General features: G+C 42.3%; 1 protein-coding gene across 2 annotated transcripts in view; it reads left to right on the plus strand.

The window, feature by feature from the left end:
* smap1 (small ArfGAP 1) overlaps positions 1–17,712 on the plus strand; it is a 94,128-nt gene that overhangs the window by 74,758 nt on the left and 1,658 nt on the right. For both annotated transcript variants that reach the window (XM_072678107.1, XM_072678108.1), the window contains 3 exons: positions 3,524–3,651; positions 14,968–15,202; positions 15,922–16,253. In XM_072678107.1, coding sequence (XP_072534208.1) covers positions 3,524–3,651; positions 14,968–15,202; positions 15,922–16,253 — 695 coding nt within the window. The remainder of the gene's footprint in view (positions 1–3,523; positions 3,652–14,967; positions 15,203–15,921; positions 16,254–17,712) is intronic.

The following is a 17,712-nucleotide window of genomic DNA, read 5'->3' on the forward strand; positions in this document are numbered from 1 at the left end:
GAAATAAAAATGTTTGTTCCACATCAGAGGTTTAATACCAAACAAGTGACTGAGCACTGTTTGCTTATCTGCAAGATTATTTCTGATGCAGATGAATCCGCAGGTCAGTATCTGCCAACATTATCAGCCAGCCAGTAAATCAGTCAGGCCCTGGTGGCTGTAGAGCCAGAATATAATGATGAAGGTGAAGCCGATTCAAAAGCCTAGAGCTGCAGACCCTAGCTTCTTAATGTTGTCCTGCTGGATTCTGCTGCTTTTGTGTGCTTAGGTAACCTGGAGAGAGCCAAGCTGATCGAATCATCCCAGCATTGATCGGAGAGGCAGTGTAGGCCATTGAGATGACCAAACCCAACCGATTCTCTATTATATTCTCGAAAATGAAAACCATTTAGAGCCCTAAAGCTATATTGGACTATGGTGTCTTTGTTGTGTTTTTATTTCTTTATTTTTTTTTTTAATCCCCCCCCCCCTTTGTTGCAGTCTCTCTTTCTCTTGCTCCCTCTCTCTCTCTTGGTCTCTTATTCTCTTGCTCCCTCCCTCTCTCTCTCTCTCTCTCTCTCTCTCTCTCTCTCTCTCTCTCTCTCTCTCTCTCTGTTTGTTATGGTGGCTGATGGATGGGTGAGAGGTTGAAGGAAGGGGAATAGGGAAAGAAAAGATGGATTGTTTAGAGTGTGTGCCCATGGCACAGAGGGCACAGCGTGTATGCATTGTGTGTGAGAATTTATGGTGTTCTGTGGGGGCCGAGGGAGCTGATGATGAGCGGTGTGTGATGGTGTTCAAATGGAATCATGTATCTTGCTTCTGTGTGTTTCCTCACACACTCTGCTCTCTCTCTCCCAGCAGTGCAACACAGTGTGTCGCGTTATAAACACAGAGACAGCATTTGCATCACCTACCAGCTTCCCACCCTGTTGCTCTTTCCCTTCTATCCCGATACATGCTTATTCCCACACCTCCCCAGGCTTATTTGGGTGCACTCGTGAGAACAGAATTTCATTACATTTTATCGCCTTTAAGGAAAAAAGTCAAACCGAAGGGAAGACATGGCTCTCCAGCAGCTGTTGTCTGAAGAACACAAGCAGCTCAGATGGCGCTTTAGAGTTCAATGGAAAGAGAATGTGTTTCTGAACGTCCCACTCGCATCCACAGCTAGCAGGCGCATTTCTCCCCCATTGCCATTGGCATTTGTTGAGCGTGATTAGATTCTCTGCTCTTTTGGATGCAGTCAGTAGGCAGCAGGACATGCAGGCACAGAAAGCAGTGTGAGCTTTTGCCAGAGGAGCAGTCCTCCTTTATCTCTGTAAAGACAAAGCCCTAGCTGCTGGTTTAGTCACCAGTCACCAATACTGTTATATTGTCATCCAGCCTACACAGCCACTGTAAAGGAGTGCTCCAGAAATTTCTCTGTCATTCAATTTCATGTTGTTACTATTTCTACAAACGTTTTAGGACACCTGCATATTCATTTGTGTTTTTTGTTTATTTATTTTTTTAATCAAGGTATTAAGGAGTTTCTTCTGCTTTTGTTGCTGGGAGGATTTGGTTGCATTCGGTGACGAGAACATTAGTGAGGTCAGGATGTTGGACGATCACCATCCCAAACTCCACAGCTTATCCCACACATATTAGATGGAGCGCCATCGTTCCAGAGAGCACAGTTTGGCAGCTTCACAGCTCAATGCTGGAGAACATTTATTCTTGCCTTTGAGGGGGCTCTAGCCCACACCTGGCATTTGGAATGGTGCCAATAGATTTACTTGCTCCAGAGTGTCCTATTCTATTGGCAGTACCTCCCTTCAGGTACTAGACAAGCTGAGTGTGCGCATTTGCACATCTGTGTCAGCAATGACTGCAACTTAGCTGAATGCATTTGTTAGGCGTGTCCACAAACATTTGGACACATAGTGTACCTTGTATTGTTCTTTTTGTTTTGCTATTTTAACATTGTTACTGCGAACAATAATTACAATGAGTATCCCTGTACTAGAGAACCCCTGTAAACAAACGGTGAGCAAAAACTTTCTTAACCGTTGGGTTGAGGTTCTTATGATTGAATGCAGTGTTTGGCTCTTGTCAAATGACACTTTTCACCAACCCAAAAGTTCTGTTTTAGATTCCTTTATTTATAGAACACTTTTCTAATAGGCCTCTGGCTCATCCATGTGATTTCCTGGACGACCACTGGGAGAGTACTGAATTTCCTCTACTTGTATAACATCACAGTGCCTCACAGTGGATTAGTGGAGTCCAAACTCTTTGGCTTTGTTACCTTTTCCAGCCTGGTTGGTTTCAATAACTCTTCAGTAATCTCCTTTGCTTAAACCATGAGACACTTCCTTAATCCAGTGTTTAGAAAACCAGGCTTTAGTCCTATTTGGACAGGATTAGTTTTACATTAGGAGTAACTGTAACTGTAAAATTCAGGACATCTGTAAAATATGACTGATTCACAGAATATAAATGACTGAGATATAAAGGGCTACTTATGCACTGCCATCACCACCAAAAAAAGTGATAACCAATCTTATAACCCACTTATAGTAATAATGACATTTTAGTTTGAAAATTAGCAGCTACATGTTGATACTATGCCTAAAGCTGCCAGCACTGTTGCGCCTTTGGTGAGCCTTCTGGATTTGATTGAGGTTTGCCACAGGCTTGAACAACCCAAGGTATCTGTTTCATGTACATTGAAACGCAATGCTTCTCAAGTGTCCCCGTACTTGAGAAACAAAGCGAGAAAAGTTTTCCCTTTTAATATTATGGCTGAACATTTACCCACAGATTTCAAACCGGATTAATATTACCTGGGATTATTTTCATGGCTCATTTTATAATATAAGATTTAAAATGAGCTGGAATTTTTACTGACATTAAGACATTTAGAAACTCTAGTAATAATTAATTTACCCCACCTCTCCATGTAAAACTAAGCCCCCATAGGGCTTTAGATAGTGAAGACCCAAATGTATGTCCTTGAAACTTGGAAGGACCTGCTCGACTCACAATTGGTCCTCTTAATTATTAATACAGTCCTCTTAATTAAAACACTTTTTCCAAATTAAGCTTTTTTATTTTGGGAATAAGAAAATGAAGGGTTCTGCAACCTGCAACAGCAACCCAATGCTTTCTTTAACAGTTAACAAAAACCCAATAACTTCTCTTATAAGTCGTTTTTAAGCAGTGAGAAAATGTCTTGCTCTGTGTACTGTGTTTCAAGTTACCCGCACTTGTGCCTGTGCGCTTGTGGCCCTTGAGGCAAGAATGTGAAGCTGTGACTCTGTGACATTCACAGAATTTGTGCGAGTCAGGATAGGGGTGCATAGGGGAGTCATGGGCCAGGCAGCCTGAGCCCACTAACCTTTAAGTCAGTCAACCTGGACCTGTCACTGTGCCCCCTCTGGACCTCCGTTTCACCCAAATCAGCAGAATTCTCTCTCTCTCCCTCTCTTTAATCTCTCTCCCTTTTTTTATATAAAGAGAGTGTCATCTTGGCTTGTATTGTGCTTTGTAACTTTTTCAGATGCTCCTGCAGTCAGCTCAGCCAGCAGTGGGGCAGGATCTGGAAGTGCAGCTCCTATAAGTGATGACTTGGACATCTTTGGACCAATGGTGTCCAACCCTTTGCCATCGAGCACCAACACAAACCAGGTAAATTACGACCTCAATCACCTTTATTAATTGTACAAACCCACACAATTCTACTCTTTTGTGTTATTATTTGTTTGATATACTACCAACTGAATAATGTGTTACAAAGGCCTGTACACCTACTCATTCTTGCAATTATCTAACCATCCAGTTGTGTTGCTCAATGTTCACAATATTCAACTATCATTTATCTGAGGGAGGGGGGTGGGTTTTAAGCATGGAATGATTTTCAATAATGATCAGATGAGCTGTTTACAGTGTTTCTATAATTGCAAATCTCCTGGGATTTTCACATGTAACGGTCTCTAGAGGTTACTCTGGTTTAATGAAGAAAATGCATCCAGTGAGCAACAGTTCTGCAAACAGAAATGCCTTGCTTAGGTCAACAGACAATGGCCAGACTAATTTCAGATAACAGAAAGGCTCATAACTGAGAACAACAGTCTTTGCAACTGTGGTGAGCACAACAGCATCTCAGAATACTGACTGAGAGTGGCTCTGATGTTGAACCTCAAGGCTGATGGTCTACAACAGTAGAAGTCCCCATCAGGTTCTATTACAGCAACAAAAACAGAAAACTGAGGCTGCAGTGGACACGGAATCACCAAAATTCAGCAGTTGAAGGACTGGGGAGGGGAAACATCTCATCCCAGCGTGATAATGCACCATGTCACAAAGCAAAATGAGGCTAATGTTTTTAAATGGGCTTACCAGTCACTGTATCTGAATCCAGTAAAATTCCTCAAAATGGGAGGTTCGCCACATGTGTGATTAAAATATCCAGTACAAATATTGTTCTTAGAGACATGTAACTTGAGCTAACCTTAGTGTTGTAAATCACTGACTAAATTCTGTAGCACTCCATACCTCTTGTCACTTTCTCACTCCAGCAGTGAATACCCATAATACCACTTCATAGTCTTTTGTAGAGGAACACTCCTTCACCGCCCCTCACTTTCCCATCCCGTCCTAAAGCCACTATCTAAGGGACTCCGAAAAGGTCAAACTTGCTTGTTTTAATTTCCTCCACAAACAAAAGGATTATCTTTACTTTCCAGATTATACCCAACATGATGTATTTCTACTTGCTTGACCACCAAGATGCACCAAATATATTGTCTAGCTGCTTTTTGTGTTTAGAGCGTGTAAATGTGGGAACATGACTGGATAAGAAGAAAGTGATGTTAGTGTGATATAGGAAGGCTTTGCTTTTACTGTCTTACCAAAAGAGCCACTCTCAGTCATTCATTAAACTTGGCTGTCTTGGAGTGGAGCCAGGCTCTTTAGACCCTGTAGGCAGCTTTGGTGCTCTGTACGTCCTTGGCTGGCCAGAGTGCGTCTCCCAGGCTCTAGGCCCCTAGAAGAATAAAGGATGCTTTCCCTTTACACACTTACGCTTGGCCAGGACACAGGAGGATCCTAGTATGAAGAGCAATTTGTCTTTGATCTGGGAGCACTGCAGTGCCGCTGGGACCCCTGGCTCCATCCCTGGCTCCATCCCCCTCCTTGTTCCTGGCACTACCTGGGGGAGGGGGGAGAGAGGGCTTGCAGTCTCTCAGCCCTTCAACGCTGGAGCTGTGACGAAGGTAGTGGAAAACGGGCCAACAGCTCCAACAAAAGCCTCTCCTGCCTAAATCAATGTTTTATTGAGAGGTGTAAAAAGCTGGCCGGGCTGGTTCAGATACTAGAACGCTCGCATCCACTACTGCAATAATTGATGCTCTTCTGAATAATCTCTTGCTGTGGTACAGTTGGACATTCGGTGTGTGCAGAGTGTGTAAACGCACACTTCACTCAACCTGCTGTCTCTGAATTCTCATGAGAAGGAATGGCAGATGAAGTCTAAAGTGCGACGTGTGACTGGAGAACTAAAGATAGAACATTCGTCAATATCTGTTTAAACCTTTGTAGTATGCTAATGCTCTGCATATAGAGTGTGCCGTGCTTCGAGTTGAAACACTGTGCTGTCATCTCCCACTCCTCCCTGGGTTATTATTTTGCGACATGCTGAGCAGCAGTGGGCGCCTGCTCTCAGAAGGAGGAGAGTTTGTTCTTTCTCACCTTCTTCTGTTTCTTTCTTTCTTTCTTTTTTATCCAGACTTGTATGAAGGACATGTCAGCTTCACGCAAGCCATTTTAACGGATTTGGAGGCATTTTGCATATCTTAAGAAATGTCAGTTGCAAAGATGCGATTACAGTGGTATATGAATGAGGATTCATGTTATCCTGAGCTTGGGTGAATTTGAAAAGAGTGTACAAAAAGAGAGGATGAACACAGGAAGAGAAGAGAAGAGAAGACAGAGTGAAAGAATGAGCCCCGCACCCACCCCCATACTCAACACCAGCTGAACTTCACATTTTTTTTCCTTTTTTTTTTAAACACACTAAGCAGCTGCATATGGAAACTGATGAACATGCTGGATAACAGTGATTGGCTGGTTGAAGGTTTAATTCACTGCTCTCCTCGTTTTCCACCCTCACAGACAGCAAGGGAGATGAGGGGAGGTTCACTCATTGCCTTCTTTTCCAGCCCTGAAGAGAGACCACCAGGGTGTCTGTTCTGTGTTCCCTCAGTGTGGCTATAGCCTCTGCATGTTAATCTAGTCTCTCTCACTTGCCTCCTTTCACATCTCATCTGCCTCCAGCTCCTGTTTCTCGCAGTTCTCCCAGGAGACACACACGCACATACACTCGCGCCATGCATCCTGCAGTTTCCTTCCCAGAGCTTTCTGCACAGTATTACTGCGTGATTGCATGGTTTTTACTTCATGATGTTGAAGTAGCAAAGGCTGTTTTCAGCCCCTTCCCCCATCCCCCCACAAAATGCCTGTCCTTACACAAGAATCCAAGTCTCTCCATCATTAATGCATTACAGAATAACATGACTGCACAGGATTGTCATGAATTTTCATCCCATAATTGATCATCATATAGAAGTAGAAAAAAAAATCTTTTACTTGAGTCAATGTCAGTCAATGATTTTTGTCTTTCATGTAATTTTGGATCATTTCCATTGTCCACACTTCATACAAAGATTCAAAAATCTTTAGGAATTACAAAAAGTAAATATTGCAAAATTTGTGTAACAAATTATATACTAATACTAAGTAGCTCTCAGAACAGCCTTCTTTCTCTATGGTATGGATCCTTTGAGATTCTGGTCCATGTCAACATAATTGCATCACGCAATTCTTGCTAATTTTTAAAAGCACTTTTGTGTTATCTCCTGTTCCACCACATCCCACCGGTGTTCTATTGGAATTACGATCTGGGAGGCCACTGAAGAACAGTGAACTTGGTGCCATGTCCTGAACCTAATTTAAAGTGGCTTATGCTTTGTGACACAATCCAGCATGTGCCAGGAAATCCCCAACACCATATCCACCAGCCTGGACTGTTGGCACAAGGCAGTTGGGTCCATTGATTTGCTTTATGCTTTTGGCGCCAAATTCTTGATCCTGACAAAAAACGTAATATGGTCTGCTGATGAAGCTTATCCTCCCCAATGTTCAGTGTTATGTGCATTTGATGTATGTATGACAATTATCTTCATCTAAATTATAATAGTCATAATATTGTTTTTACCATTTGTAAAACATTTTATATTGCTTCTCTAATCAAACCAGTGATCTAAGCAGTCATTGGAGGGGGTGTCTCAGAGGTGCTTGTCTCCTTTGTTTTATATGAAACTTCAGTTGTACAGCACACACACACACACACACACACACTCTAAAGTCCTGTTTGAGTGACCTGCTTCAGATCATGCTATTGGGTTTCAGTAAAACTTGGCTACCCCACCCACACCTCAAACATACCCAGTTCAACTGAGAAAAGGCAGCAGGGAAAGTGCAGAAAATGTGCAAGGTAGGGCTATTTCAGGCCCAGGATTGAGAAACTGCTAATCATCATCTGAGAATATAGCTAGCTGCTTATGTTTCTGTGGTAATTAAGACCCTATTACGGAGTTGTGAATTCTTTACATCCCCCGCACTGGTGGTCGTGTTGTGATAAAGAAAGTCAAGCTCCAACAGTGAAAAACCCTCTTCAGTAATCGAGACTTTAGGACTCTCACCCACTGTTCTTTTTCATTAGTTACAGCTGGAAACTTCGACCAACAGGCAGGATATATGAGGTGCTGACTCTTTAATGTTGCGTTTCAGCTCCCTGCTGCTGGGATAGCAGGGTATCTGTGCTCATTGGGAAAATGTTGCGGTCTCTTTAGGAGCACAGTTATCGATTGACTCTTCAGTGTCTATGTCATGTGTCACATTAAGCTCTGTGTGCACCCCCATGCAGTGTGAGTGAGTGCGATATGTGTTCACCCAGACCTGTGTGCTAAAATCAGGCAATGAAACAACATAAAGATTGTCTCCACAGCTGGAGATGATACCAAATCATATTGGATGTGTGCACACACACAGCATCACACAGCATATGGTGTAGTGGTCTCTTAGGCAGTGCATTTCCCACAACACTTAACACACTCAACTTTGTCACTAAACCATGCATATATGTAACATATACATTAGTTGTGTATGCATAGATTTCACACGCACACATCCACCAATCTAAATAGCTGCAATTATGTATGTACCTTGCTTGTGAAGTCATACACAGATTCAGAGCTAGTGTTTTTCGGTGTAATTGTTTTATTTATTTATTTATTTATTTATTTATTTATTTATTCCCTCCTCTCAGCACAGATGGTCTCTCAGTAGGACTAATGCCTAATGAAAGCAGAGCTGTTTTGCTTTCTTTACACTACAGTGCCGCTCATATGGAAGCTGGCGTTGTGGAGAGGGCCTGTCAGCATTGCTCACTGTTGTGTTGCGTCCCGGACCTCGTCATGGCACTATATAATATACTTGACAGAGCTGCAGCGTAACAACGTGGTTTTATTTATTAACCCATTTAGCATATTCCTGCTTCGCTGTGCTTGTTGCTATAGTTTTATTGCTGGTTCTTTATTCTCATCTTTCATTTGTCTGCTCTTGTTTTAGTGTTTGTATGGTGTTTCTCTTTGGCAGCGCTATGTTTTACTGCCTCTTTTGTAATGTCTGTTGTCTGGTCAGTGACTCACCAGCAGACAAATCATCTGGGCTCTGAATAGTGTGAATGTGTTTTAATTTATTTAAGCTAGGCCCATATGCTTCATCTGATTTAAGAGAACAGGCTTCCGTGCTGTGTTCATGCAGGTGGTTCTGTTCTGCTCTGCAGTCCATGCAGTGCTCTGAAGAAGCAGTCAGTTGCCACAAAGCTGCTCAAATGTGTATTCTCCATGCAAGCAATCCACGGTTAGTGAAATTCTAGGACACACACGGAGGGGGTAAAAAACAATAGACTCAACTGCCCATGATAATCCGCACGGTTGTCTGCGGTGCAGTGCCATGTCCTGTGAAAAGTGCGTCTGAGGTGGTCATCCTCTATAAAACAGCTATAGAGGCTTATTTTTTAATCCTCTAGCTAGCTTTGGACCTTATGAAGCTTTAAAATAGATCGCCAATGAACTAATGAAACAGCGCCCGTTTTTGACGGTTTTGACCACATGCAAATTGCTGGGGTATTTAAAGCACATTTATAAATATTTTAAGACTCCGAGACAGTAGCTCCAAAAACCTTTCCTTGTCTGGGTGAGCTGGCCTTAATTGCTCCTGAGGTTTTCGCTCTGTGTGTGTTTCAGGTCAGCCCATTTTTGTGGGAGGAAGCTGCTTGAAGTAGTGTGTCCTTGACTTTGTGAGCAACATGTAGTTTTAAATTGAGCTTAGAGAGGGTTGGACTGCTGCAGAGTTAAGAAAGGGTCAGGGTTTTTGTGTGCGGATAGTGTTGGTGCATAAAATTGAGTGCTGTCTTATTAGGGAACCCCTGCAACTAATGTTTGCACACACAGCAATGGATAAATTACGTTCCTGGTCAAATGTTATTAATATGCTATCAGCTGGAAAAGATGCTCTGTATTGGGAGGAAAGTGGGGCACAATGCTAGACTTTTCACTCTTTATGACTTTATGAGAGTGTGGAATATATTCTTGTACAAGAAGTGCAATAGTGTGTTGATCAAAATAAGATCGTCCATGGTTGGAGGTTGCATCCTTTCACAGGTTGGATTTGATTGTTGAGATCTGGCAGCCTTGCTGACTGTACTCCCCTCTCTCTCTCTCTGAACAGCAGTGGGCTCCGGTAGGCTGGCATTAGAGCCCACAGTGCCAGCTTCCCTTCTGGCACAAAGTTGGTATGCCCGCTGGTGCGAACCGCCATCTTCTCTGACTCCAAACAAACACATTTGTCATTTGAGGACACTTTTGTTCCCTGTCTTCTTTGACTCGCTCCCCTCTTTCTCAGCAGGTCTTTCTCTGGTTTCCCAGGAAGAGTGGAGCTGCAGAGTGGAACTGGATTAGCCCAACCCAGCCCCTGCACCACCAGAGTGCTAATTATCTGTGTGAGGCTGCTAATCACACAAAGCCTGCTCTGTTTCACAGGAAGCCACTCTGTGTGAGTGAAAGAGAGAGAGAGGGAGAGAGAGGCAGAGAGATTTAATTTGGGTGTATGGTTGGGGGTGGTTGGAGCTGGAATATTTATGGCCTTCTCTGAATGTCAAGGAATACTATACACTGCTGTGTGTGCGTGCGTGCATGTGCCACTGTTCATGTGGGAGTTGGAGCTCTAGAATATTCATTGGTGTGTGTTATTTAGCTGCACAGCGGTAGGATCGCTGGAATATTTATAACCCGCTGAGATACGGCATCTGTAATCAAGCATCTTTAGAGCATCTTTAGTAATGCGTGTATGTATAGGGAACACAACCCACACGTGCAACCCCACAAAAGACACACGCCAGAGAGCAGAAGAAATGAAAAAAGTGGTCATTTCTCTGAATTGAATTGAATGGCAGTGGTCTTAGAATTAATAATGGATGAAGACAGAAGTCTAATAGCTTTTGTCCCATCCCACTGTGGACCCCTTTGATTGATTGTATGAAATGTCACATGATGAGTAGGGGGAAGGGCTGGGTAATGGCTTTTTTGTTTGTTTGTTTGTTTGTTTATAACACTGTGCCATACTTTTTCAGTGGCTGCATGTCTTGTCGCAGTGCTCTGAGTACTAACGTGTGTGTGTGTGTGTGTGTGTGTGTGTGTGTGTGTGTGTGTGTGTGTGTGTGTGTGTGTATGTAAAAGTAAAGCATTGTTTGTTCCTCATCTGCATTCCTTTCCACTGGCTTGTCAAAGCCTCCGCGTTTGTGTTTGTGTATACATATGCTTGCACGTTTGCCCTCACAGGCCGTTTTGGCTAGGCTTTTTGAAACAGTGTTTGGCTTTGTCACACGGCGCTGTTCTTCAGCACTGTTCTGAGCTTATCAGATGCAGCAGAGGCTGCAGCAGCCGCAGCAACAGCGAGAGGTGAGCCCTTGCATGCCTAAACGCAGCGCTGCATATCACAGCCCCATCTTAAATAGAGCAATAGCGACCAAATCTCTTCCTGCCACCCCAACCCAGTGCTGTGCTGGGGTTGAGAAAATTCAATATCGCATTTCTTTCCAGATATATTACAATCTTACAAGAACAGATGATCTTAAGGTGATGAAAATGTTTTGTTGCATTGTACTGAAGGGCAGCATATGTAAGACTACATGACACCTACATAAGCCTTTCAGAACAACTGACATAAAAGGCTTGTTTAAGCAAGTGTTAATAGTGGTAAATGCCCTTTCACCTTAAAGGTTTTATGACACACTAATGTGTGTTAAAATACTTGAATGTTTACAAGGTTACCATTTATCATGGAAGACTTATGTAGGTGCTGTGTAGCCTTATAAGGTTCATAAGGCTGTTCAGTCAAGTGTTTAGTAAGATTTTGTAAACCTGAGAGTGCTTGTTTTGATTGAGCTGATTGGGATGTTTTGTTCTGTTAAAGCAACAATATTGCAAATTGGCTTTTCCGGCTCCTGCGCTCCACCTTGGTCCATGGCTGTGTAATTCACACTTTGAGCCTCCCCTAAAGGACACGCTTCTCCAAGCACTTAGCAGCATGCCAAGCCTGGTGTATCAATGACAGCGACGCTATTCTCCATATTACACGTCAGTGGAGCATCATAATGATTTTATTTTAAGGTAAAAATGCGTCATAGTGTTGCTTTAAAAGAAGACTAAAACAAACCTAACACAGTTTTGCAAACATTAACCAATCAGAAGGCAGTTGAATTAACTGATCTAAACTACCTAAAGAACATTCATTGCCAATAACTTTGATGTTCCCATCAATGCCACTGCCACCCAATACCGTTTATGTTGTGTGGCAGCACTAAATGCATGGGTATTGTCAGTACCCACCCAGCACTACTCTAGTCCTTCACTTCCTCTCCCCAGGGACAGAGCTGCTCCTCCAGCCTCCTGAACATCACACTGTCCATCCAGCCCTGCAGTGGCTGCACACTGACAGATAGACAGCGGGGGGAGCTGAAGTGTGACCAAGCGTTTTGGGGTTTTTTTTGTTTGTTTTGTTTTTCTTCACCTGAAGCTGGCTTCTACTCCTTGGCTTGATCTTGTCTTAGGTCTCTAGCAGTGGAGTGGACCAGAGCAGTGTTGCTCTTTGTTTTCACCCTGCTCATTTGCATCGAAATGATGTTATGTACTTTCCTCTCCTCTGCCTCGCTGTCACACACTCACTCTCTCTCTCTCGTTCTCTCTCTCTCTCTTTCTCTCATCACTCTCGGTTTCATGCCTTTGAGTGATGATCTAGTGGGGAAACTGGTAGAGGGTGAAAGATGTAATAATTAGCTGCCTAGCACAGCCTTGAAGCTAAAGCAGTGTGATTGTTCCTGGTACTGACATGCCTTTACACCTCTTCTTATGGAATCGTGCGTTCATTCAGCATAAATAAAAAACTGAGGGGAGATGAAGTTGAAACCATAGGCTGTGAACGCATGAACAAAGTGTCTGGGGTATTTGTGTTGTGAAGACTCCTGCTGTGCTTTTTAGATTCTACCAGCTTCCTTCCGGAAAGGAAGCCAAGTAGTGATTTGAAGAACTTTGTTCTCTTGAGGATTGTAACTCTTAATTCAAATTCTTAAAACTGCCTCACTGATGTTGTGTCTGACAGTAAAGGGAAAACTAGTGAGTTAAAGGAAATTTGAGCACCAGCTTCATCTCGCGTTTTGAAAAATGCAGTTGGCAAGACCTAAGGCAATTATGTACACTCTTAAAAATGAAGGTGCAAGTGGTTTGAATGGTTCTTTGAACAATGCCATAGGAGAACCTTTTTTGGCTCCAGAAAAACATGCTTCTTATAGAGATCTTCTAAGATCTAAAGAAGATCTAAACTTTACCACTTTTAAGCTTCCTCACCTTCACACATCTCTATATTTTATGGAACCAAAAGTGGTTCTGCTATGGTATTTCTCAAAGAACCACTTTTAAATTAGACACCGATTAATACCAGTCCAGTATGAATGGATTTCAGGTTTTATTCACATTACCAGGCTGAAGTGACTCGTCTGATTTTTATTTTTTAGTTTTTTCTTTAATGTGACCGATTCCAGTTACTTTCATATGTGGTTCTAGATTTGTGTTGCACTTGTGTTTTGTATGCACTGTCTATGTTGCACCATGGTCCTGGAGGAACGTTGTTTCGTTTCACTGTGTACTCTGTATATAGTTGAAATGACAATAAAACCCACTTGACTTGACTTGAGATACTCTAATTCCTGAGCAAGCGACTTCTGTTTTTGTCGTCATCGGCCAGCACTGTGAGCAGAAAGGCCCAACAGAAATGCTATTCTCATTGATTTCATAATGTCCTCTCAGAGTCTTCAGTTCTGTTGGATGCAGTTTGTTGGGTGGTGACTTGCTGCCATACCTCTGTGACGGAGTTTATAGATTGAAGTGCTTTGACAGCACACACACTCTGCATCAGACTGATTGCTTGCTTCATCCTCAAACATTTGCGTTCGTTGCGTGTGTGTGTGTGTGCGGTGTGGATGTGCACTGTGTAAATTATACATCGAGTTCTTACATCCTGTTCATTCATCACAGCTGCACCCCAATTAATGTCCCTTTTCCACTTGAAGATGAATAAGCTCATCTCCTCATGCATGCAGGTGTTTCCCTTCTCCTTTTGTACAAATAATTAATTATCTTTACCTGCTTCCATAATTTGGTCTTTTGTCTATTTTGTGCTGTGCAGACTTCCACCTCATTGTATTTCCTATCACGCTGAGCTCATTTAACCATCTGTAAAGGTGCCATAGAAGGGATTTATTCAATATTTTGAGGTATGTATGTATGTATGTATATCTTGATGTATAGATAGTAAGTATGAGTAAATGCTCACATGCAGTTTTCACAAGACTCTAAACAGCCCTGTTATTTTGCCACAGAATAAAACACACAGGTTTTCCCATTTACAGAAAGCTTATGGGGAAAAATCATGAGCACTGTATTTATTGGCTGGTTTACGGCACCATGACTGCTCACCACTGCGCCTAGCCTAGTCCAGCATACCACTGTAACACAAACAGCTTTTTGTAATTATGCTTCCAGTCTAACCAGATAGTGTTGGGTCCTCCTTGTTGTCCATTCAGTACAGTGTGTAGTTAGTTAGCTGAAGAGATTTTAATAGGGTCTGGAAAGGTTAGCTTTTAGCCTAGCACCTAGATAGCACCTGCTCGCTTCCCTGTGACAGGCAGCTCTCTCTAAGCAGTTTTTCATGGCTCATTTTCCTGGCTCTCCAGTGTGTCTCTCTCTCCAGTTGGCCTTTCTCTGAGTGGTGTGTTACCCACTCAGTTAGTTATATGTCAATATTCTACCCAAAATAATAGTTGTGTATGCTGGATGTATGTACATTTGGAGGGTGTAAATATAATATGCTGAAATTGTTCCGCAACAGTTTTGGAGGTTTGGAATTTGGATTTTACAGCTCTATTTTATTTAAGTGTGTTTTGCTAAAGAAAGAATACTCCACATTATGAGGTTCCCAAGATGTGTCTTCCATGTACCAAACACTCATTATTCAACCATGCCAAGGTAAATACATTTCCATTCTAGGACTATTCTAAGTAAACACTTTTACCTCTGTGTCTATGTATGTGGGTGTGTGTGTATGTTCATGCATCAGTGAAATCAGATTTCTTCCCATTTAGAGACTAGGTCCAGTGAGACTGACAGGTGTGCTGTATGGCTGATGGCCCAGTTCTTGAAGACTCACAGATGGGCTCCATGTGCTTGTTTGTGCATGTTAATGCACACAGCGGCTTCATAGTATGTGTACTGACTGATGCTTAGAGAGAAACAACACAGAACTCAAGGGGTCTACTTCTCTCTGCAGGCCAGTTCCAGTAAGCCGTCCGGGAGCACGGCTGCAAGCTCCACCGTGGGAGCAGCACCGGGAGCCCTGGGGACTGCAGGAGGTGCGCCTGCGCAGGCAGACCTAGACTTATTCAGTGAGAACAGCAGCAGCAACAGCAACAACAAAGCAGAAGAATCCACTAAGAAACCCCTCTCCAAGGACTCAATTCTCTCTCTCTATGGGTCTAGCACGGTCCCACAGCAACCTGCACAAGGTATGTGCCAATCTTTTTGTTCTGCCAGATTTGATCTTCTACGTTCTGCTGCTCTGCATCTATAGCAAGTCATGGTTTGTTAGTATGTGTGTGAGTGTGTGCACGCATGGAAAATAAGTAGACTTTAAGTTGTAGAGTGTTTTGCATGTGTGCGCTTGCATGTGAGAGATTTCTGAGGTAAGGCCATGGTTTAATGGGGTATCAATAATTCAGACAGCATGTGGTTCAGTACTCTGATACTGCTGAACGCAGTTTAAAGGCCCTGCCTAGCTCAAGCTCCCAGTAACGCTCTTCAAAGAGGAGATTTCCTCCAAAAGGTACAACCTCCAAATGAAGGCTCTGCCATTTCTCCACCGACAAGTTGCCTCTTAATAAGCACTTTCATACAGTGCACCTCCTTCAGCTCAAATATCACTTGCTTAGGAATCAGCTTGGGACTACCCATTAGTAGAGACATTGACTGCACTCCCTTCTGGGGCTTCCTGTGTGTTTCGTGTTTGCCTGCCATTTGTTTCATGCTGTGTCAGAGTGCACACACAAGCTACGTTCCACTTCTCTGTACTTGTGTACAGAGTGTGTGTGTGTGTGTGTGTGTGTGTGTGTGTGTGTGTGTGTGTGTGTGTGTGTGTGTGTGTGTGTGTGTGTGTGTGTGTGTGTGTACACACCTGTTTATCGTCCTACCTACTTAAACAAGTCCTGTCTGTTCTCTCTGTCTTCAGCTGCTATGTTCATTGGTGCGTCTCAAATGCAGTTTCCTGCACAGCCTCAAGCTAACTTCCAGGCCTTCCCAGGGATGGGCGGGGCCATGCCTCCCACTACCATGATGGGTGCAGTTATGGGCCAGGGTGGGGCTATGATGGGCCAGAACACTGGTATGATGGTTGGCATGACTATGCCCAATGGCTTTATGGGAAACGCCCAGGCGGGAGTGATGGGCCTGGCGCCGGGTATGATGGGACCGCAGGCCGGAGCTGTTCCAGCAGGTGTGGTGCCCCCACAGAACATGTACGCCATGCAACCGGGCCAGCAGACCCAGTGGAACATGGGACAGGTAAATGTCAGATACATTCATTGCTCTTTTACTAAATATACTATTATAAATGTATGTACAGTGTTTTTTAATAGTGATGTTTGTTATGAAATTAGCTGAATGTAATGTGATATGTGATATGAATTTAATGTGAGCTTTAATTACTTTCATCTTCAATTTATAACAGTAGTTTAGTGTCTGCTTCAAGAAGGGTAACAGCTTTGTTGCTGTATTTGGTAGTTTATACTACTAAGCCTAGCAGTGTTAACTTAATAGCATATTAAATATTATATTATGAGTCATGATACATTGTCACTAAAATACCAAATCATCATGTTATGACTCGGGTATGAATAGGGCATTGTGACTTTAATAAAACATACACATATTGTTGAATGATCTGGGACACTGAAGTGAAGATTCTACAGCAGCTTTGCAGATGCCCATGTTTGGTAGTGTTTGGCTGAAGTGTGTGCTGTGTGCCAAGAGCTTAGCTCACTTTCATCAGTATGAGTTTAGCTGATGCACGTCGTCTCCCTTTCTTGAAACGCTGTGCTTTCAACCATAATATGCACGGGTCAGCATGTCCACATGATCGCCAGCTGGTATTTGAGGGGAAGCTCATCAATCTAAACACAAGCAAGTGTCCTAGGAGCTTTCAAAAACATATGTTATTGAAATCAAAGTGTGAAGAATTGGGCTTTGAGTTATATTGTTTATACTGGCATTCGTTTTGAAGTGACAAATTAATGCGTGTGAAATGTATTTGACCTTTATGCATCTAAGGGTAAATGACTGCTTCATCCCAGACTGCAGCATTAGGTAGTGCAGTACAATTGGTGATAGCTTTGTTAAAACCTGATAATTCAATGGCTCTTTCAGTCCCTTTTTTTTTTTTTGAAAGGCCCCATCCACACAAAAGTTATATTATTATTAATTAAAATAAATGTATATTTTTAAGAATAGAGAAAAAAATGAGCAGCACCACAAAGAAGGAAGAAAACACAGAAGTTTAATCCCAAATTACACACTACACCCTACTACCGCATGTAGTGTACTGGGTAAGTCACAAAATTAAGGATTCTAAGTCAGTCTCTCTCTCTCTCTATATATATATATATATATATATATATATATATATATATATATATATATATATATATATATATATATATATATATATATATATATATATATATAGAGAGAGAGAGAGAGAGAGAGAATAAAAAAAAAATATATATATATATATATATATATATCATTAAATATTTGTAATAGAACAGTATTTACATTTATTTATATGTCCAAATCTGAAATCTAGTCCTCTCTGCATGTAGATTTATTACTTATGTAGTTCACTATATAAGGAGGAAAAAGGTAATTGAGTTTCAGCCAAACATTCGTTTTTGAACAGCTCATTTTTCTGTGACAAAAAATGGCATTTTCATGTTGACTGGAGGTCAAAACACAGAGAAGCTTG

The sequence above is a fragment of the Salminus brasiliensis genome, chromosome 4 (assembly GCF_030463535.1).
Source record: "Salminus brasiliensis chromosome 4, fSalBra1.hap2, whole genome shotgun sequence".
Classification (NCBI taxonomy): Eukaryota; Metazoa; Chordata; class Actinopteri; order Characiformes; family Bryconidae; genus Salminus; species Salminus brasiliensis.